The sequence below is a fragment of the Cyprinodon tularosa genome, unplaced genomic scaffold (assembly GCF_016077235.1).
Source record: "Cyprinodon tularosa strain WSP-4 unplaced genomic scaffold, ASM1607723v1 ctg186, whole genome shotgun sequence".
NCBI lineage: Eukaryota > Metazoa > Chordata > Actinopteri > Cyprinodontiformes > Cyprinodontidae > Cyprinodon > Cyprinodon tularosa.
This window is the reverse complement of record NW_024038652.1, coordinates 713469-735370: the sequence shown is the minus strand read 5'-3', so window position 1 is coordinate 735370 and position 21902 is coordinate 713469. Positions and strand designations below refer to the sequence as shown.

Here is a 21902-nt window from a genome sequence, read left to right as displayed (position 1 = left end):
AAAAAACACTTCTCCTGAAAGAGCATTGCTGTGTTGAGGCATGCTAAGTGTTGTTTGTGTTGATAACAGTCCAGCATTATCATGTATCAGTTAGTAGACAACTAACATCGTATCCCAATAAATTTAAAGCTAATTGAAGCTTTAACTTGTTTCCATAACTTGATTCAAAAAGTCAAACTAATCTATCGTTTCATTACACAGGGATATATTTAAAGATTCTTAGATCCTTAAAGATTCTTTATATACAAATACCACCTCTTAGCACACTCACACAGTCATGGGCTGGGCTCATGGGCAGATCTAGACAGGGGCGAATGGGGGCCAGAGCTCCTATAGAACTAGTCTTGGCCCCAGTGCTTTAGGCAAATTACACTGCAAAAACGATCTCAAAATGAGTACAAATATCTTAAATTAAGTGTATTTACCCTTAATTTGAGCAGTTAAATAAAATGAGTTACCAATGGAATGAGTATTTTTACTCTTAAAATAAGGTATCTAGATATTATGCACTTGAAATAAGACAATGCAATTGTTTTTTTTCTTGTTTGAAGTGTAAATTGTCTTGTTCCGTTGGCAAGTGTCTCACTTCAATCCTTAATTCAAGAAGAAATGCACTCATTTTAAGAAAAAATTACTTATTTAGATTTAATTTTTTGCAATGTATTAAATCCTTTTCTTGTGGTGAAATGTGCTGGCACAGAAACCGTAAATAATTAGACCCCTTAATGTTCCACCTGTACATTTCTACTTTTATAATGATTTATACATAAAGGTGTTGCACTTAAAATCATATCTGTTAGAGCAGAGTCTGAAACTTGCAGCTCCAAGGTCATAAGTGAGTATTTGGTTCATTGAAAATATTAAATGATGAACTAATTTGTGTAATTTGTGCAGTGTAATTTGCCTAAAGCACTGGGCAGTCGTGGGTGAGCGGTTAGGGTGTCAGACTTGGATCCCAAAAGGTTACCGGTTCGACTCCTGACCCGCCAGGTTGGTGGGGGGAGTAATTAACCAGCGCTCTCCCCCATCCTCCTCCATGACTGAGGTACCCTGAGCATGGTACCGTCCCGCCACACTGCTCCCTTGGGGCGCCATTGAGGGCTGCCCCCTTGCACGGGTGAGGCATAAATGCAACTTCATGGTGTGCAGTGTTCACTTGTGTGTGCTGTGTCACAATGACAATGGGAGTTGGAGGAGTTTCCCAAAGGGCTTTCACTAACCTTCTGTTATGTGCCTTAATTGAAAATAAAAAAATGCCCTCACCTTTGACCCCTGGTAATTATGGTCTGGAACTGTGACCAGCTGGGCTGCTGACTTTAAAGAGGCTAAACCCCTAAAAGGCATACTGCTAAGATAATGCTGAAACCTAGAATTTCTGAGAATTAAACAATTTAATTGAAAAAGACTGGCCTTATTTCTTCAGTAAAGATGAGCTGAAGTACTTGAAGTCCACAATAGCCAGGCCTTCATCAGCAGCCAAGCGGTTCCTCGATGCCATGACTCACTGATCCAGTCCTTTACACAAAAAAACTAAACTGATTAGCCTTGAAAGCAATACTTGTATAAACTTTTCAGTAGGTCTTTTTTTTCTTCAAATTGCCAACAAATCACCAGAAATAACCATATAAAATAAACATTTAAAATTTATCCTAATTCTGTTAATAGAACAATTTCACTTTTTAAAAGCGTTGATTTATTGAGACGCACCAAACATGTTTTGTGTTGGACATTTTAAAGGAATAGTACACCCAAAACATGATTAGCCTTCATTTTCTACTCACCCACATGCTGAACAACACTCTGGAGTACTTTTTTGATATCTCAAATGCATCTGGAGATCTGGGAGGCTTCTTGCTGTCTGCTGACATTCAAATAATGGAGGTCTATGGCGCCCGAGGCAGAAAGGTCCATAAAAGTCCACAAAAAACGTTTCAATCACGACGTTTCAACGACGCTACGGAAGCCGGCAGACCAAACCAGCGCATTCAGCTCGGCAAAGAACTCATGCTCTTCCTCAACACTGAAGTCCTCAGACATTTTTCTTTCGTTGTTTCTTTCTTTGCACAGGTAAACAGCACATTTCTTCTTCTACGCTTGCATTATTGGCAGAGCAGACGCTGAATGGGCACTTTCATCTGGTTTGGTCTGCCGGCTTCCGTAGCGTCGTGATCGCGCATGTGCGCGCTTTCAGGAAATCCTATACACTATTGTTTATGCTCTAAAAACATTCTAAATGACTTCGTTTCGAGTAAATTCTGGATGCTACCCACTCAGGACACTTGGAATACATTGGACGAGCAGTATGGAGGAATATTGACACGTTTTTTGTGGACTTTTATGGACCTTTCTGCCTCGGGCACCATAGACCTCCATTATTTGAATGTCAGCAGACAGCAAGAAGCCTCCCAGATCTCCAGATGCATTTGAGATATCAAAAAAGTACACCAGAGTGTTGTTCAGCATGGGGGTGAGTAGAAAATGAAGGCTTATCATGTTTTGGGTGTACTATTCCTTTAATGCACACCAGGGCAGAATTTTGCTGCATGTCATTTAGAAAATCCTGCCTAATCAGACCAAACTCAGCAGCTAAATAGAGAAACTGCTTAAAAGATGTTCAGAAAAGCATCTGATAAAGAGCAGCAGCACAGCAAAAAGCATCTATGACGTCAATTATGAAACATTTTTCGAATCTATACAAGGTCTACTCCAGCATCACTACCTTCCTCTATCTTTTTATCATGACAAAAAACCAAAATAGACTACTTAAGGCAGAATAAATAGGCTTTTAATGGTCAGTGAGTTGCATTTGAGAATTCAAGTATTCTGGATGTTTCAAATCCCTTTTTTTCTAATCCTTAGGTCCTGCAATTGTTTCAGCCAGCCTTCTCATTCAGCATTCATATGTGATTGATTTGGAAAGGTGCCGTGGATTTCTTTGTTTTGTGGTTTTGGCTCATTTGCTGCTCATTGTCAGTGATTCAATTAAAATCTGTTGATTCATTCTGAGCCAAACTGGTACTTTGTGTTTCAGTAACATAGTCTCAAACCTGCCAGGCCTGTTTTCTTCTACAAAGCAAACCTATGATAATAATCCAAACAAATTTCCGATGGTTTGGTCTTTAGAGAGCGCCCTCAAGCATGACTCTAATCTCCAATCGCTACCTGCCCATCCGTCACCTCCTCTTCCCCAGCAGCTGCTCTCTCCTGCCCAGTCCTGGAGGAATTTAGCACCAGCTAAAGCTTCTCTTTATCTCTTACCACAACAACTTAAAACATCAATGGAGCAGAGCTCAAAGCCTAATACCTTCACTCTCAAGCGCTTTTCCTCTGATAAACCTCACTAGCACGCCTGTGCCTTGTATTCCTACAAAGAGTCAAGTGGAGGAGGATCGGTTCTGCAGAGTGCAGGTGTGGGTGGTTTGCCGGGAGAGAAGGGAGTGAAGCTGGTTGGGGTCAGGCTGGCTCAGTGTGCAGAATGACTAATGAAAGGTTTATGGTGGCACAGCATGACGGCTTGGTCTGAATAGTGGGCTGGAGGAAGACACGCCTCGTCTGGATTCTAGCCCCCTCCTGGACTGTCTGGTTAAAAATGAGGATTTAACAAGTTCTCCCAGAACATGGGGTCACAAGCCTTCTCTTAACAAGCTCATTATTTCACATTGTTTTTGTCCTTTGCTCCTCCACAGCGGCTGTGGCAGGGAAAAGAAATAATGTTTGATGTATGTGTCTGTAAGGGAGCTGAATAAGGATGTTTGAGCGGAACGAGCGCTAATGGATCAGCTAATGATGTGCCCCTTGCATATGTGGATCCTTGCAGTAACGCCGGGCTGTGCATGAATATTCAGAGGCTTTTGTCTCGGAGAGAAGTTGCCGTTCAAGGTTGTTTTGAAGGGCAGCAGAGGAAAAGGACTCAAAATCTGATTTTGCTTTTCCATCACCTTCTATTATCAAATTTACAGAGAATCGATAAACCCTGAGACTAAAAACAAACTGCTATTATTTTCTATTGAGTGAGTAGGAATGAGTAGTTTTCTTTTTTATTTTTTTGTAACCAGAGTTGTTTAGTATAGTAACTACATTTAAGCACAACTGCTGCGTTGTAGTACTTAACAAATCAGTACTTTACTTTGGATTTTTTTTTTCAAATTAAGACTTTTATTTTTATTTTGTTACTTACTTAGACATAAATATTGTACTTTTATCTTTCAACTTATTGTCTCTCACTACACATTGAAATATAAATATTTATCATGAAAGGATTTCTTTTATGTGAACAAGAGAATAAGAATAGGACTCTTTTTGTCCCTGTCCACACTCCTTACTGGTCGAAGGCGATAAACTATGTTGTTGCTTGCCAAGTTTTTAAAGCATATTTTCACTGTACCTCTTTAAAAGAAAAATTTAATTTATTCTATTTCTGTCTAAGGGTGAGATAATTATTTCTTCTCCTACCTACACTTCATGTGAAATGATGTCCTACACTGGAAAAAATCTAAATCTAGATAAGTGATTATTTCTTAAAATAAGCGCATTTGTTCTTGAATTTAGAAGGTAAAAGACATATTTTGCCAATGAAACTAGACAATTTAAATTTAAAATAATAAAACACAATCACATTGTCTTATTTCAAATGCATTTGATCTAAATATCTTATTTTAAGAGTAAAAATACTCATTCAATTGGCAAATCATGTCATTTACCCACTCAAATTAAGGGTAAATTCATTCAATTTGAGAAATCTTTACTTATTTCTAGATCGTTTTTTCAGTGTAGAAGCTGATAAACATAAATTACCACTTTAACCATTTGGCGTTATTTATGGTAAATTGTGGTGACATTTTATCTTGTTTTGCTTGTAAGTATTTTGACACCAGCTCAATAGTTTTTTACCTATCTAAGACAGAATGAAACCCTTTCACTAGGTTCTTATAGAAGGCAATGTTCATTTCTTAGACCGAGAGCAGAGTGGTGGATATACACTCACCGGCCACTTTATTAGGTACCCCATGCTAGTAACGGGTTGGACCCCCTTTTGCCTTCAGAACTGCCTCAATTCTTGGTGGCATAGATTCAACAAGGTGCTGGAAGCATTCCTCAGGGAGTTTGGTCCATATTGACATGATGGCATCACACAGTTGCCGCAGATTTGTCGGCTGCACATCCATGATGCGAATCTCCCGTTCCACCACATCCCAAAGATGCTCTATTGGATTGAGATCTGGTGACTGTGGAGGCCATTTGAGTACAGTGAACTCATTGTCATGATCAAGAAACCAGTCTGAGAGGATTCCAGCTTTATGACATGGCGGATTATCCTGCTGAAAGTAGCCATCAGAAGTTGGGTACATTGTGGTCATAAAGGGATGGACATGGTCAGCAACAATACTCAGGTAGGCTGTGGCGTTGCAACGATGGTCAATTGGTACCAAGGGGCCCAAAGAGTGCCAAGAAAATATTCCCCACACCATGACACCACCACCACCAGCCAGAACCGTTGATACAAGGCAGGATGGATCCATGCTTTCATGTTGTAGACGCCAAATTCTGACCCTACCATCCGAATGTCGCAGCAGAAATCGAGACTCATCAGACCAGGCAACGTTTTTCCAATCTTCTATTGTCCAATTTCGATGAGCTTGTGCAAATTGTAGCCTCAGTTTCCTGTTCTTAGCTGAAAGGAGTGGCACCCGGTGTGGTCTTCTGCTGCTGTAGCCCATCTGCCTCAAAGTTCAACGTACTGTGCGTTCAGAGATGCTCTTCTGCCCACCTTGGTTGTAACGGGTGGTTATTTGAGTCACTGTTGCCCTTCTATCAGCTCCAACCAGTCTGACCATTCTCCTCTGACCTCTGGCATCAACAAGGCATTTCCGCCCACAGAACTGCCGCTCACTGGATGTTTCTTCTTTTTCGGACCATTCTCTGTAAACCCTAGAGATGGTTGTGCGTGAAAATCCCAGTAGATCAGCAGTTTCTGAAATACTCAGACCAGCCCTTCTGGCACCAACAATCATGCCACGTTCAAAGTCACTCAAATCACCTTTCTTCCCCATACCGATGCTCGGTTTGAACTGCAGGAGATTGTCTTGACCGTGTCTACATGCCTAAATGCACTGAGTTGCCGCCATGTGATTGGCTGCTTAGAAAGTGTTAATGAGCAGTTGGACAGGTGTACCTAATAAAGTGGCCGGTGAGTGTATTTCTTTCAGTTTGGTGACTTTTGTGTTATTCTGAGTTCTAATGTTTTTTAAGACTAAATTAGATTTTCAAAGTTACTCAATGTAGGTTATATTGGGTAATTTTGTGAAAAAAAATATACTTTTAGGAATAGTTTGCAGTGTTGTACTTTTTAATTTTACTTGTGCAAAGTATCCCTAATATTACATGAGGAAAATTTCTTGTTGTTTTTGTAAGTCAGGGCACTTAATGAAAACAAGCTATTTTAAACAATAATGCACCATTTAGAGACTCTCTTTCTTCTTTTTTTGCACTTAAGCCTTGTTGGCTAAATGCTATTTTCTATGTGCTGAGTCTGCTATATCATTTGGAGGTAAACAGTTTACTGTTATTGAACTTATTCTACATACAGTAATATAATTGGTAAACTTTTAAGATTTAGGACTAGGATCTCTGCATTTGACCGATCCCCTTGGGGAGCAGTGGGCTGCCATTGTGTGGCGCCCCGGGAGCAGTGTGGGATTAAGGGTCTTGTTCAGGGACCCAGAGTGGAAGCATTGGGGCTTAAACCAGGTACTTGTAACCTTCTCAGAGCACAAACGCTCTGCTCTGACCACTAGGCCATCACTCCCCTTAATCACGTAATATTTTGTAAAAAATAATTTTAAGGGTTTTACAATCAGGAATCCCGGTTTCAGGTACTGCATCATTCAGATTCAAGTCCAAACTAGAGTACATCACTAAAATGTGCGCTTAAGCTGAAAATCAGCAAAAAAAGGCTTGGCTAACAGAGATCTGAATTCATGGCCTAATTAATTATGATATGTTCTATATGTTCTGAGGAAGCAGAGAAAAACCCTCATCCTTCCACTTTTACTGTTTCAGTGTTATTTGTTTTCCAGATAAAACACACACCCTTTTAACACATTCACCTTTTGATTAAAAATTATCCCAAATGTCTTGGGTATCATAAGATGTATTTAAGCCAAAGTGAGACAAACGATTGGGTTGTTTTTGTTCAGCAGTATTTTTCACTCAGTTCCTAGAACTATTTAAAGGACACCATTGTTTTCTCATCTCTATCTTACTGCTGAATCATGTAAACCAACTTTATCTGAGGCCTGCTGTGCTCTAGATGTTGATCTGGTTTCTTTAGAGTCGTCTGTGAGTAATTTCAGTACGCCTACTGCTCCTGGGAGGTTTTACCACTGTTCAATGTTTTCTCCATTAGCCTCTCCCTGTGGTTTTTCTACCAGAGCCTAAAAACCGCATCTAGAGATGTTTTAGCCTACTTCCTGTTGTCAAACAGTGATTATAGAGGTCTGGCTGTATAGGAGCTTACATGGAGTCTGTGAAATTTAAACAAAAATGCATTTATTATCTTTCACACGGTTAGTTTGGCCAAGACACAATTTCTCTAATTAAATACAATAGTTATTTGTCTTTCTTTTAAGTTTTTACCTATAAACTTAAGATTTGTGACTTTCCCATACAAGACAAAACAAGAGATCGTGACGGTTGGAAACATAATAAGGTTTAACAATAAATGTGGAGGTAGTGTTATGCTGTGTTATTATGAAATGTTCTGACTGTCATGATTTTCTTGAGAGATCTGACCCACATGCAGTAAACCACTCAGATAACCAGGGGTAAAAGTTTGAACAGGTTTATTCCTGAATCCAAGCGGGGTTGGATTCAGGAAACACAGTGAACTGGTAAACCGGAACTGTAAGAGGGAAGGGAAGTATCAGTGGTTAGTTCAGGATCCGTGGGACCTTTGAACGATGACTTGGAGAGACAGAGAAAACGGGACTCACGTTAGTGGAGAAAACTTTCCTCCCAGAATCCAGTCGGTGTGGGTTTTTCCAGAGGTTGAGACTCGTTGGAGGGCAGACAGGTGTAGACTTGGTTAGACCCTGAGGAGCTATTGAGCGGACTGTCACTTGGGAATACAGGAGGACTTGAACAGAACTTGTGGAGGTTTATCCCCTGCTCAGTGTGAGAATCAAACAATCCTTCCAGGGGGAGAAGGCCTAACATCCAGCATGCAGGAAGGCTTCCTGCCGAAAAGGCAAAGACAAAAACTAGGTTAGGCTCAGCGAAAAACAAAGACTCCACCTAGTGGTGGAGGGAGAGAAAGACACAAAAACACAACCCACACAAACTGGATTTCTAACACTGACATTAAAAAGAAATCCCTCCTTTTGGTTAACTTATTTTAGACTCCCTTTAACTAATTGTCTGTATGACATGAAGCAGTTTCCCATTGCTAAATGTTGCTGTTAGCTGGTTGAACAGCCTCAGTTCACCTCGTCCAGTCAGTATTTATGTACTTTAGAAAAAAACTGTGAAAAATATTGAAAACATAAACAACTCTCAAACATGGCCAAACCTGAACAGGTTCATCAGGCTCCAATACCGTGTTTGGACAGCTGTGGTAATAATATGTTTAGCTTGTTAGGCTAATCTTAGTTTTAAAGCCCTGTTTCTGCAGTCTTCATTCACTTTTTAAAGTGATCTCTTTATAACTAATAACTAAAAAGGTTTTTGGAAAGAAATAAGCATTCATTTATGCTTCAGACCCAATTTTTCTGAGAAAGTATGAGGATGAGTTGATTTTTATAACCATGTTAAAGTCATTTTAACATAGTCAATAACCCATTTTACCTATTTGTTTCTAAATTGCTGTTGCCTTTGTTTAAATAATCAAAATCATTCAGAAAGAAAAAATATAATTTGGTCCTCTTTTGCACAACAAAATAAAAATATATCAACAACTATACAAATTTAAAAGCCTAGATTGCTGTTTCTCTCACGATTAAGTTTCTCTTTTGAACTATTTATTACTCTTTGACTGCACAGTGCTGAAAATCAATAGCATACTTATACTGAGTAGAATTGACTGAGTGTGAAATTGCAATCAAATGGAAACTATTAGCCACACCAAGTGGATGGTACAGAGAAAAAGATGCTGTTTACAAATCCCCCTGAAATTCAGTTATATAACTCGTTTCATTTATGCTCTGTCATAAAACAAATGTTCCCCTCATGAAATGTAATTTTGGTTCCCAACTTAAGAGTGGATTGCTCTGTCAGAGTCAGCATTTCCAACTCTGTCTTCAACCTTCTGTCGGGTTCATTTTCTAAATGACTTAATCTACTCAGACTGTTGCCAATGGGACAATCGTGGCCCAAATGTTAAGCTCTGTTTTTTAGGATTGTCTCTTTTTCATTCAAATTGTTCCCTTTTTTACTATGGAGAAAAAATTTGATTTTTAAAGAGCCGAAGTATCATCATTCTATTTTGAAATCAGAAGTCTACCCTCTCTCACCCTAAGCATGTATGACATTAAACTCATTTGGGGCTTTTAATGGTGCCTTTTTATTATGCTTTTAGTAGGATGGAGTGATTGTGCAACAAACAAATTAAGTGAATTTTTAAGCATAGGTTATATATTTTCAATATGGTTGAGTTTATAATTTAGCATTTGAAGCTTAGTTTGAATTATTTTATCCCTTCAAAGCTTTTTTTTGCAGACACTGCACAACCTTTGATCAAGGCTTTGCTTAGATAGAGATGTCTTAAATGACTTTACAGGTTGGTAAGCAGCACTTGATGCATATTGTTGCTCCATCTGGGCTCCCTAAATAAAGTCGCCTATTTAGCTTAGTGGCTAAAAGTTACATGGTGTCACTTTAACCCAACCCAAAGTATAACTTCCCTGAATAAAAGCACCTGAAACATTGTTGTAATGCATTACACTAAGGTGAGTTTAACATCAGCATGACATGAAGCAGGTTTTAAAGGGGTCAAAATGAGTTTCTTTAAACCCTAGAACACTGTGCCAAGTGTGAGGCATGGTGGTCGTAGCATCATGGTCTGATTTAAACAAAGGGAGCTACAAACTCAAACTTTATATAAATTAACATGTAGGTTTTTAAACTTGGCCAGAGCCGGGTTAAGGGAAGGACCTTGAGCAAAAACTCAGTTGAAATTGGTTTTAGATAAATAAAAGGGAATATTTGTCACCTGTAGCGTGTTCCAACCTCAACCCTTTAAAAAATATATAGATAATACATGAAAGTTAATTTAGGAAACTAAATAACATAGCTAGGATCTTTCATGGCACTTTATTGTAGCAAGTTCATTTAGTAAATTGGGGAACCAATGGCAGGACTTATTTATCTATTTTCATACCTGAGAAAACTGAAGAAAATCCACAATAAATTCCGACATTTTCTTTTTTTTTCTTTTCTTTTACAAATCTTTTCTGACACCCGCGATTTTCTGTAACAGTAACACTCCGAATAATTGGATGTAAACTTCTCATTAGTAATGTACTGCATGAGCTCTGAGTAAAACCTTGTGATGTTTAAAGGTTTACATATTGAAACCTTTAAAAAGGAGCAGACACAAGCTGTTTTAGACAAAACCTGTTAAATCCATCGAGATTTCAATTACCGCTTTGATAGGGTTCCCAAAGATCAATATCCAAGCATGTGTTTTTATCATTTCTGCTGGGCTACAATCGGCTTTATCTGTTCATGACAGCAGACACACAGAAAGATCGTCGCTTTCACTGCTCTCTAATGTGCTTCCGTGGCAATGGTATCTTTGTTCTGATAAATATGCATGGTTTCCCCTGTGTGGAAATGTGAACTGAAATCAAAGATGCACAGCCTGCGTGTACTGCCATTAGGGTGAGGTGATTAAATAATACACCAGCATCCAAACAATACGAGACAATGTCAAAGGCCGTAGCCCTCAGAAAACCCTCTCTTTTATTTCTCTATTCTGTAGTTGTTGTTCAGAGAAAAGGCGACAAAGAATCAGCGCCGCCGCAGCACAGCAACAGCAGGGTTGGCAGCGCATACTAATTTAAACCCAGAGCAGAGCAACATGTTTTATTCCTGCCCCACTGAGGCGTGTCTAAGTGTACGTTAGGGTTGTGCACATCTCATTTCTTAAGGGAGGTTTGTGGTTTGCGTCAACACCCCCCCCCCCTTCCCCAAAGCCCCACCACCACCACCACCATGCAGGTTCCTATCACTTCCACCCTCAAATTAGAAGTGACAAGCCACTCAGCCAGAGGTGTCTTCAACCCCCCCACCCCACCCCCCAAATCAACAGCCATGCAGCCCCACTCAGAGCTGTCACTTTGATTACATATCAGCATGATGGGAGAACCTCAGGAAAGAAGACGTCCAGCTGGAGAAGGACCACTAAACGCATCGTCTGTCTGTCTGCCGCGCATCTGCCAAAACACATCGCACCTGTCCCAAAAGAGACACAGAAACGCTCTCCCCATCTCCATCGCCAAACAGCAAATTCGATCTTTTACCTTTTTTCCTCACCAATTTTTGGCCCTCTGCATGTTCAGTCACCATCCGTTTTACTATTGTGTTTTTCTTCTGCCTCCACATTGAGTACGACTAATCTTTTTCACACTTTTGCATGCTCATCCCTAATACTGATCATGTTGTCACCAATCCTCTACCTGAGTAATCATCAAGTTGTCATTTTGTATTAAAGTTTGAGCAGAAGAAATCCAAAGGGATGGGAAGTACCTAATCATAAAAGCTTATGAAGTCACAACTTTGCATGGGCAGATGAGAGTATCACTGAGAGTACACAAACATGTAATAAAACGCCTAGGAAACACAATGTTTTAAAATAAGAGCTCATAAGTGCTACATATTTTAGTGTGTCCATCATTGCATCTGTAATAAAATAAAAAAAATTGTGTGCAGTAACTCGAGGAATGTATGGAAAATGCCTGTAAAGGTTTTCATGAAACTACTCATGTTTTAAATTGACATAAATAAATGTAAGACTCCTTTAAGCCATTTTACTGGCAGTGCACAGCAATAGGTTGCAGTAAAACTGTATGATTGAAAACTAGAGGTTACACAACTGCAGCTGTTTATGACCTGAGCATACCTTAGCACTGCTAGCGCCCCATTTCTTAATATAATTGTCTGCCGATTGGATGAAAATGCAAGCTTTCTGCTTAAGCGCTGACATATGTGCCTTCTCTTCCCTTGTGTCTCACTAGGAGCGATGTTCCAAAGCTCTCCACGGCAGTCCAAAGAGGTACGTAATGACTTCTCCCAGCACACAGTCACGCAGGTTCTTGTGACTTGTTATCTGTTGGAGGGAGAGAAAAGTGATTGTCAGCCTTGTACCTCTCAGCGAATCTGATAACATCTGTGTAGAGAGGCTGACCCTACACTGTCCCTGCAGTCGCTTTACTCAGTAGACAATCCTACTTTACCAAGGACAGGCTCCTTTCTTACACTTTCGTTTCCTCTCATAATAGAAATTTTCTCTGGTTGCTTTTCATTTTTTCCCCTCTTATATGCAGAATCCATTTCACAGATATCATTTCATAGACATTTAAGTTGCAAAAGACTGAAAAACATGTTTTTAAGATCAATGCAGGAACTTTTTCCTATTGCATTTCAGCTAATGCAAGAAATAACATGTACTTTGAATTATGACTTAGTTACTGGAATAATTTATTTGCAACAGTATTTAATTGATAAATAAAATATGAAGACATAAAAGTAAAAAATCTAATCAAAAAACATTATCTGACATAATACAAATGAAATAGTCATACAATAATATTTTGGTCACACAAAGTTACTTCAAAAGCAGCTTACAGTAAACCTTCATGCTTGGCGTGTCACTGCTTATTCACATAATGTACACTCACCGGCCACTTTATTAGGTACACCTGTCCAACTGCTCATTAACACTTAATTTCTAAGCAGCCAATCACATGGCGGCAACTCAGTGCATTTAGGCATGTAGACACGGTCAAGACAATCTCCTGCAGTTCAAACCGAGCATCGGTATGTGGAAGAAAGGTGATTTGAGTGACTTTGAACGTGGCATGATTGTTGGTGCCAGAAGGGCTGGTCTGAGTATTTCAGAAACTGCTGATCTACTGGGATTTTCACGCGCAACCATCTCTAGGGTTTACAGAGAATGCTCCGAAAAAGAAGAAACATCCAGTGAGCGGCAGTTCTGTGGGCGGAAATGCCCTGTTGATGCCAGAGGTCAGAGGAGAATGGTCAGACTGGTTCGAGCTGATAGAAGGGCAACAGTGACTCAAATAACCACCTGTTACAACCAAGGTGGGCAGAAGAGCATCTCTGAACGCACAGTACGTCGAACTTTGAGGCAGATGGGCTACAGCAGCAGAAGACCACACCGGGTGCCACTCCTTTCAGCTAAGAACAGGAAACTGAGGCTACAATTTGCACAAGCTCATCGAAATTGGACAATAGAAGATTGGAAAAACGTTGCCTGGTCTGATGAGTCTCGATTTCTGCTGCGACATTCGGATGGTAGGGTCAGAATTTGGCGTCTACAACATGAAAGCATGGATCCATCCTGCCTTGTATCAACGGTTCAGGCTGGTGGTGGTGGTGTCATGGTGTGGGGAATATTTTCTTGGCACTCTTTGGGCCCCTTGGTACCAATTGACCATCGTTGCAACGCCACAGCCTACCTGAGTATTGTTGCTGACCATGTCCATCCCTTTATGACCACAATGTACCCAACTTCTTATGGCTACTTTCAGCAGGATAATGCGCCATGTCATAAAGCTGGAATCATCTTAGACTGGTTTCTTGATCATGACAATGAGTTCACTGTACTCAAATGGCCTCCACAGTCACCAGATCTCAATCCAATAGAGCATCTTTGGGATGTGGTGGAACGGGAGATTCGCATCATGGATGTGCAGCCGACAAATCTGCGGCAACTGTGTGATGCCATCATGTCAATATGGACCAAACTCCCTGAGGAATGCTTCCAGCACCTTGTTGAATCTATGCCACCAAGAATTGAGGCAGTTCTGAAGGCAAAAGGGGGTCCAACCCGTTACTAGCATGGGGTACCTAATAAAGTGGCCGGTGAGTGTATGTTCACCACAGTCCAGTTAAGTATTTCATAACATTTAAAGTTATTATTGACACATATTTAAGCTATTTTTTTTACTTTTTAACTCCTTGAACTACTTTAAAATGTACTTTGTCCTCCTTTAGAATTGTGCTTCTACAATGTACACACAGCTTTTTTTTTTTTTATGTAGGGTTTGATGCAGCAGGTTTAGAGGAAGCACTAACCTCATTAAAGAAGTAGAGGTCTTGGAAAAACATTTATGAAGAGTGAAACATTTGGAACTATAGAGCTGACAGCCTGCATTAGGCGTTTAAAGTCTATGTTTTAAGGAAAGAAATACTTAACTTAATTAAAACTTCAGACTCACTAGGCAGCAGAAACCCAAATTACATTTCCAAGATTGCATTTTCCAGACATGTATTTAGGACGTATTCTTTCTTCATTAAACTGTTTCATAGACATTCTCTGATATGTGGTTTTATAGTTCTGTCCCTATATTAGCCTAATCAAGAGAAGCTTTTTTTTCTTCCAGATTTTAAACTGTTAGGTAAAAAATATTTTTTTTAGGACCAGTGATTTATTTTGAGGCAAGCTCAAGCTAACAGGTGGAAACAAAATATTAGGTAGATATATGCCTAGTCTGAAAAAAACTCAATCCAGTTGATTATGATAAAATAAGACTATATACTCACCGCAAAAGATTTAAATCTAAATAAGTAATTTTTCTCTTAAAATAAGTGCATTTTTTCTTGAATTAAGGAAGTAAGTGAGACACTTTGCTAATGGTACAAGACAATTCACATTTAAAAAAAGAAAAAAAAAAGTATTCTCTTATTTCAGGTGGATTTTATCTAATTTTCATATTTTAAGAGTAAATATACCGATTCTATTGGCAAACCACCTTATTAACCTGCTCAAATTAAGCATAAAAACACTAAATTTAAGAATTCTTTTACTTATTTTTAGATTGTTTTTGCAGTGTGACATATCCATCCTGAGAGTGTTTTTATCATCCTTTTTGAGCCTAAATAGAACCCCAGCATTGGGTGCAGTGAGCTGACAGACATAAACAGACATGGCGCCATCCACTAGCAGTAACAATTGTCCTGCTTGTTAGGACATGTACTCAGGTGTCTATCGACTTCAACATCAGAATCCTTCCTGAGCTTTAGCTCTAGCTTTCGTGAACTCCAATGGTCAAACTGTTTTCCTAGTTTTATCCCTCTTCTTTCTATTTTTATACACTTGATCTCGGACTTTTCTTTTTGTTTCTCCTCTACATTGGTACTGTAGTTCAACACTCGCTCGCCTCCATTGCTTCGACTTGTTGATCCATTGTACTCCTGCGCAGTGACATTATCCCTGTCACATGATTTATTATTGCAAATGCTCATAGAAAGGCTTTAATTTCTAATAAATTGAGTAAAAATAAAGCTTAAAAGATTAAAAAAGAAATACAACACCAGCAGGATGCAATTATTTGTCATAAAAATGTATGCAGTTTATACATTTCAAAAATGTCAGATTACATGATTTGGCTGATCTCAGAGCTACTTTTCTTAACTTACTGAACTTAGTTTGATATGTGGCTCCTCCCAGATGTGGTGCCCTCATTACTGAATAGTGAAATATGTTGGATTTAGCCAACAGATAAGAATTCTTTCAAAGTTATTTCCAAAAGTTAGCAGGATTCATCTGAACATTTTTTTTTTTGCTTATCTCATTGCCTTTTTTTAATCTGCACATTAACATCTGTAAAACTCTTCCTGATCTGTCTTATAAGATGTTTCTTTACCGATCTTTTTTTTTTACCAAACACTGCAGTTGTCCTGCAACAACAGGAATAGATTAGATGAACTATTTCCATTGTATCCAAACTTGTGGATTTTTCTTTTTAATTTTCCAACTTAAAGAACAATTTATCGAAGGCTCTTGCCTTAAAAGATATACAAAGTTTTTTATTTTGTGGGTCCAGGTCGTATATCTAGTCTATCTATTCTGACATTTTTTAAGGAAACTTGTTCTATTTATAACTAAATGTGCCAATGTCTGTTTTTGCCTGAAATTCACCCTTTTTCATATACTATAAAAATGTGTAAAAAGAAACATAGCTAATAAACAAAGCTTGTGTTCACTATAAACAATTTCAGTAGATTTGACAGAAAATGACTGTAAAATAATGACATTCAAAAAAACACTGTTTATTAACAGTTTTGTTTGTTTTCTGTCAACATATTCTGTTATTTTTACTCAAACTCCATGGTAAAATAATTTACCGTAATTTCTTTGTAGAAACTACAGGTAATGTAGTTTCAACAAGGAACAAATGCAAAAACAAAAACAACCTTAAAGTATAATTTTTATATTATGCAGAAAAAGCATATTTTATTTCACATAAAACTCGCTCTAGGTCCATTGAACATGTAAATATAACACCTATAGATAATAATATTAAGGATATTACTGTTGTGATATGCCGAATACAAACAATTAGATTTTTATGTATTTAACAGCCATAACTACACAAAATTTATCAATAAGTAAGTAGGCCTTTTTAAAAGTAACAATGTCATGAGTATAATACTTTTTTTTAAAACTGAAAGATATGTGATGTATAATTAGTGATGATATTTAAGCTTTATTATAAAAAACCTTTTTCTTGTTGGTTTTACTAAATAAACTGAAAACATGTGAAGATCTGCAGGTTATTCTTTCAACTGCTTTACATTTTACTGGTAAAGTCTGACAACCAAACAACAACAAAAAAAATGTTAGAACTGTAAATTAACAGTCATTTTTACTATTTTTCAAGGCTGCACTTTTACAAAAGATGAAATTGTCCAGATAGCTGTTTCCAAATGAAATTTATTTTTGTTTTTACACTTGTGTTAACAAAATGACAAATAAAATCTAAGTCTAAGTCAACCACAGCTTCCAGAGTTCTTCAGTTAAGCCATGCATTTTTTTTTTACTGAATGATTTCTAACATTTCCGATATAAGCAGACGTTTGTCATTAAATATCATCATAAAAAATAGAAGAAAGGGACAATCTACCAATCTTGCCTCAATTCATCCAATCAAAAATATTTCTCAGGTACTAACTTTGATGCTTCCGTTCTCTTTTTTAATTACCTTAAGTTTGATGAATATAGGCCGATTTTCTTTAATTTTTCCATCAAAAGATATGTTAAATATCCAAGATTACAATAAATGATGTAATGACATTATGACTAATCAGCTGGGCAACTTGCAGCACAGTTTCCAGGTATTTCAAGAGTAAGAAAGAGATGGACTGTGGTGCTTGCAGATGATTCATCAACAAGGTTTTTATGCTTTCGGCTGTACATTTCCCTTCTCCTTTAGTCTGCGGTATTCATCACAGCAAGTAGAGACTTACAGCACTGCAAGCCCTAAAGAGAGGGATCCAGCCAGATAGCTTCCCAGTGTCTCGCTAGTCTTGAAAATTAAACAGACAGGGAGGAAACCCCCATTTTACTCCCCCCAGATAAAAAAAAAAAATGTGGCCTTTTAAGTCAAAAGACAAGAACCTGAGATGTATGACGTCCTCGTCATGTTGTCTGTTGTAAAGCTAAAATTATACATCTAGTCCGTTGGCTTAATGGTGTCATTACAGCATTTAATTGAACTAAAATGTCAGAAATTGTTAGGGCCTGAGCTGTCATCTGATGGTAATCAGGCAGTAGATGATTCTAATTTACATTCCCCATTAGGTGTTTATATGATCTTACAGCTCTGTTTATTGATAGGTCACGGACTGCATTGAGCTCTGTGTGACATTTGCAGTTAACCAAGTCAGACCTTTTTTACAGCAATGGTTAAACAGCACCATCAAGTGGCAGATTTTTTTTTTTTCATAAAACTCTGCAGAAGAAGTGTTGTACACTTTTGCATGCATGTTTCGTAGCACAAAGTGTTCTCTTTTAATTTTTGATTTAACAATGTCTGCTACTTTTTCATTCCGTCTCTTTCCATCAGGGCCTCCAAGCTGCAGAAGCCAACCCCGTCTCCCCAATGCAGCACCCGAACGTTGAGGAGAGCAAACTGAAAGCTGCAACCGTCTCTCAGGAGCAGGAAATCAGCTCCCCTCAAATTACCAAGAGACAACGCAAACTACTGAAAACAAGTCCTCAGATCATTCACAGCAAAAATGTCTCACTAACTTCTCCTCCTGGTTCTACTCTAGAAGAAAGCTCTACTAACCTCTTCAGGATAGTAGAAACAAGGAAGCAGGTAATGAAGAACATGTGTGCAAAATATAAAAGCGGCATCTCCAGGACAATCACCCCTAATCATGTGAAGTACATATATGTGGAGGATAAATACAAAGTACTGTACTGTGAGGTGCCCAAATCAGGTTGTTCCAACTGGAAAAGAACCCTTATAGTGCTGTCGGGGAAGGCATCCAACCCGGACAGTCTTAAACATGAACAGGTACACTACGGAGGGTTCCTCAAGACCCTCAACAGGTACGACCAAAAGGAAATCATGCACCGTCTACAAACCTATAAAAAATTCATGTTTGTGCGCGAGCCCCTCGATAGAGTCGTCTCGGCATACAGGGACAAGTTTGAGAATCCCAACGACTACTACCACAAACTGTTTGGAAAACCCATCATATCAAAGTACAGGGTGACCCCATCTGCAGAAGCCCTTCAAACTGGCAATGGGGTAACATTCAAGGAGTTTGTCCAGTACTTGCTGGATGGCCACCGGCCGGTGGGAATGGACATCCACTGGGAGCAGATGAACAAGCTCTGCCACCCCTGTCTCATAGACTACGACCTGATCGGTAAGTTTGAGAACATGGAGGAGGAGTCTGACTTTCTCCTGCGGATGATCGGAGCACCGCAAACCCTGAAGCTACCTAGTTTTAAAGACAGGAATCCAAAAGATGCACGGACCTCTAAAGGAATCACAGAAAGATACTTTTCTCAACTTAGCTTAATGGAGAGACAGAGAGTTTATGACTTCTACTACATGGACTATCTGATGTTTAACTACTCCAAGCCTTTTAATGATCTTTACTAATCTGTCATGTGCCATTGCTCTGTAATCAGTTACATTCCACATCTGCATCTATACAGTGATATTGATCTTAACCACAAAAACATAATCAGTCATATCATTTGGTACCAAATTGACAAAAATGTTTTTTTTTCAAAGTTTTAGACTTTATGGACATTAATCCTAGATTAAGTGGAAGTTGTTATAGATGTAGGTAGTTATGGGCAATAGAAATGAGAGTGCTCTTAAAAAAACTACTGTTTTTATTAAATGAAAATATCCTGAGTAAATCAGAAGGCAGTTTGAAAGTGCATTGAGAAAAAAGAAAAAACCTATCTAAACCAACTGTGATTTCCAAAAAATGAATTTCTGCATTTGTTAAATGATGAACTGACTATGTCGAAGCCATGCCCTGATACTGTCAATCCCAGAGAACAAAGACTTTTCTTTAATATAAAGTTGTTTGACAACATGAAATTGGCTAAAAGTTCTTGAATAGTTTCACACACCATCTCAGTCTAAAAGAAAAGGAAGACAGCTTGTTAAAAAAAAGTAATGGGATGTGTGCAAAGTGGAAACTAATGCTGAGCAAGAACAGTCTCTAAAGCGACGAGACAAACCTGGACTTTTGTGGAGGTGTGTATCCTGTTTTATTTAACATAAAGCCAAGAGCGCTTCAGAATAGATATGACCGTACAAATCATCGAACATGGTGGTGATAGTGTGACGGACTGGGGCTGCTTCCGGACCAATATGGCTACTTTTAATGAATTTCTGATACTGGATAACTCCAGAAGGAGAAAATACCCAACCAACAGTTTGTGATCTGTTCACAGGCCTTTCTGTTACACAGCCGAAAAACTTTCCCCCAAAGTTCACCAGAAACTTCACCTTTAATGTCTCAAAACAATAAAGGTTTTTGAGGGGTCTAGTCAGTCTAGACTTAAAGGTACACTATGCAACCGGTGTTGATTTTCCAGCGAGGCTCCCCCCAGAGGGCGAAAGTAAAAGTGCACTGTCGTAAATATGCTCAGCTGTTCTCCTGGTTTCTCCGTCAAGCCAGGCGCGATTGTTTTGAGCTTAGCAGACAGGCGAAAGCAACGAATGACTAAGCATCTGACGTGCCGCAAACGCGCTGCTGCTGCGAGATGGAAAAATTTAATTTTTGCTGCTCGACGCGCTGCGTCAACCAATCAGAGAAGCTGATCTGGGAGCTGGCAGGGAGAGAGACACAGCGCTGATGATCAGAGCGCTATGATCGCTCCTCTTAAACAGTTTATTGACGCCTAAATTAACTGAAAATGCAGAAATCTGCGGCAGAATATGTTCGCTTTTATTATCCTGCTGCCTGCAGTTTGGATTATTTAGATGAAAAACACCTACCAGCTGCCGCGGTGAACCGCGAGGAGGCGACCCGGCCAGAGGCTGCTGATGAAGGGATTCCTACTGTCGGCGCACCGCTGGTATGTGGGGGTCTGAGCGGCTCCGACAGAAAAAACATTGTAAGGCAGGATGATAATCTGAATGAACTGACGGCACTGATTACGTTTTCAGGTGGATTTTCTCACTTAAACACATATTAAAACTACTTTCTTCCCACTGATCACAGCAAATATAGCTGCAAGGCAGAGAAAGGATAGTGAAGCTCCGCCCAACGCGCGTCAGACACACGTTTGCACCGCGCAGCCAGAGCAGCAAAGCTGCTTCAGCCGCGCGTCAGAACTAACTGGTACAAGAAGCAAAAAGGAAGCAGCAGACGTGATTTTGCTGCGTCCGGTGTGAAAGCAGCACTGCACAAAGATCGCCACTGTGCTAGCAACGAGCATGCTTTTAACTGGTGGGTGTAGCAGTTCTCGCCGTAAAGCAAGACCGACTCTCGCGAGACTTCTGAGCCTGTGGGTGCGGGTCGGTGCTCCTGCAATTGCAAGTGCAGTATTTCCCCCACAGACCACCAGGGCGGCCGAGAATACCTTTGTTCAACCTGAAATGACTCATTTAATCATCCAAAACGTTATGGAACACATTAATTAACTGAAAAATGTTGCATAGTGTGCCTTTAAAGGTACATAGTCACAATAATAGATTTTTTTTTTATTATTACCATTAACTCAATGTGGTTGCACATAGCCTTTTTATGACAAATTATAACCTTTTACTGGCGTTGTATTTGGGTTTTTAATGTCCTTTAAGCTTTATTTTAGTCAGTTTGATGGTAAATAAAGCCATTCTGTGTATATTTACAATAACCACATCATGTGACTTGGATTACATTTCTGCACATGAGTATATTTGGTCAATAAGCCGAAGCAATGGAGCGATTGTGAAACTACCAGTGTAGTTGTGAAAAAAGTGAAAAGTCCAAGATTAAGTGTAAAAAGGCACACGATGACTGGAGTTGCACCGAGAAAACGGTCTGACTGTTCAGGAAGCTTTCCGATATCAAAGTTAATCGACACGTGAGAACATTTCCTTGCTAACAGTGCTACTGGTGTTACATTAGTAATGTTTTTAAGCCGTCAGACGTGTTGGATTTCACTGTTGGAACTTATTTAGTAGGCAATTTCTTGGCCACCATCTGGCTTTCTGGTAGTTCGGCTGTACTGCCAGTAGATGGCGCCATATCTGTTTATGTCAGCTCATTATGCTCAGTGCTGAGGTTCTGTTTAGGCTAAAAAAGGACAGTCTAACACCATTAGGACAGATGCTTGGAGTATATAGCCTTATTTTATCAGAATCAAAAGGACTTCAGTATTTTTGGTATAGGAGTATAACGTGACTATGTATCTT

The 21902-nt window shown here is 39.1% G+C and overlaps 1 protein-coding gene across 1 annotated transcript in view; it reads left to right on the top strand.

Moving 5' to 3' along the window:
- LOC119781964 (carbohydrate sulfotransferase 8-like) overlaps positions 1 to 21644 on the top strand; it is a 260726-nt gene extending 239082 nt beyond the window's left edge. Inside the window, exons 3-5 of the mRNA XM_038282626.1 lie at positions 12231 to 12268; positions 18087 to 20064; positions 21178 to 21644. Coding sequence (XP_038138554.1) covers positions 12231 to 12268; positions 18087 to 19139 — 1091 coding nt within the window. The 3' untranslated portion in view covers positions 19140 to 20064; positions 21178 to 21644. The remainder of the gene's footprint in view (positions 1 to 12230; positions 12269 to 18086; positions 20065 to 21177) is intronic.
- The last annotated feature ends 258 nt before the right edge of the window (positions 21645 to 21902 follow it).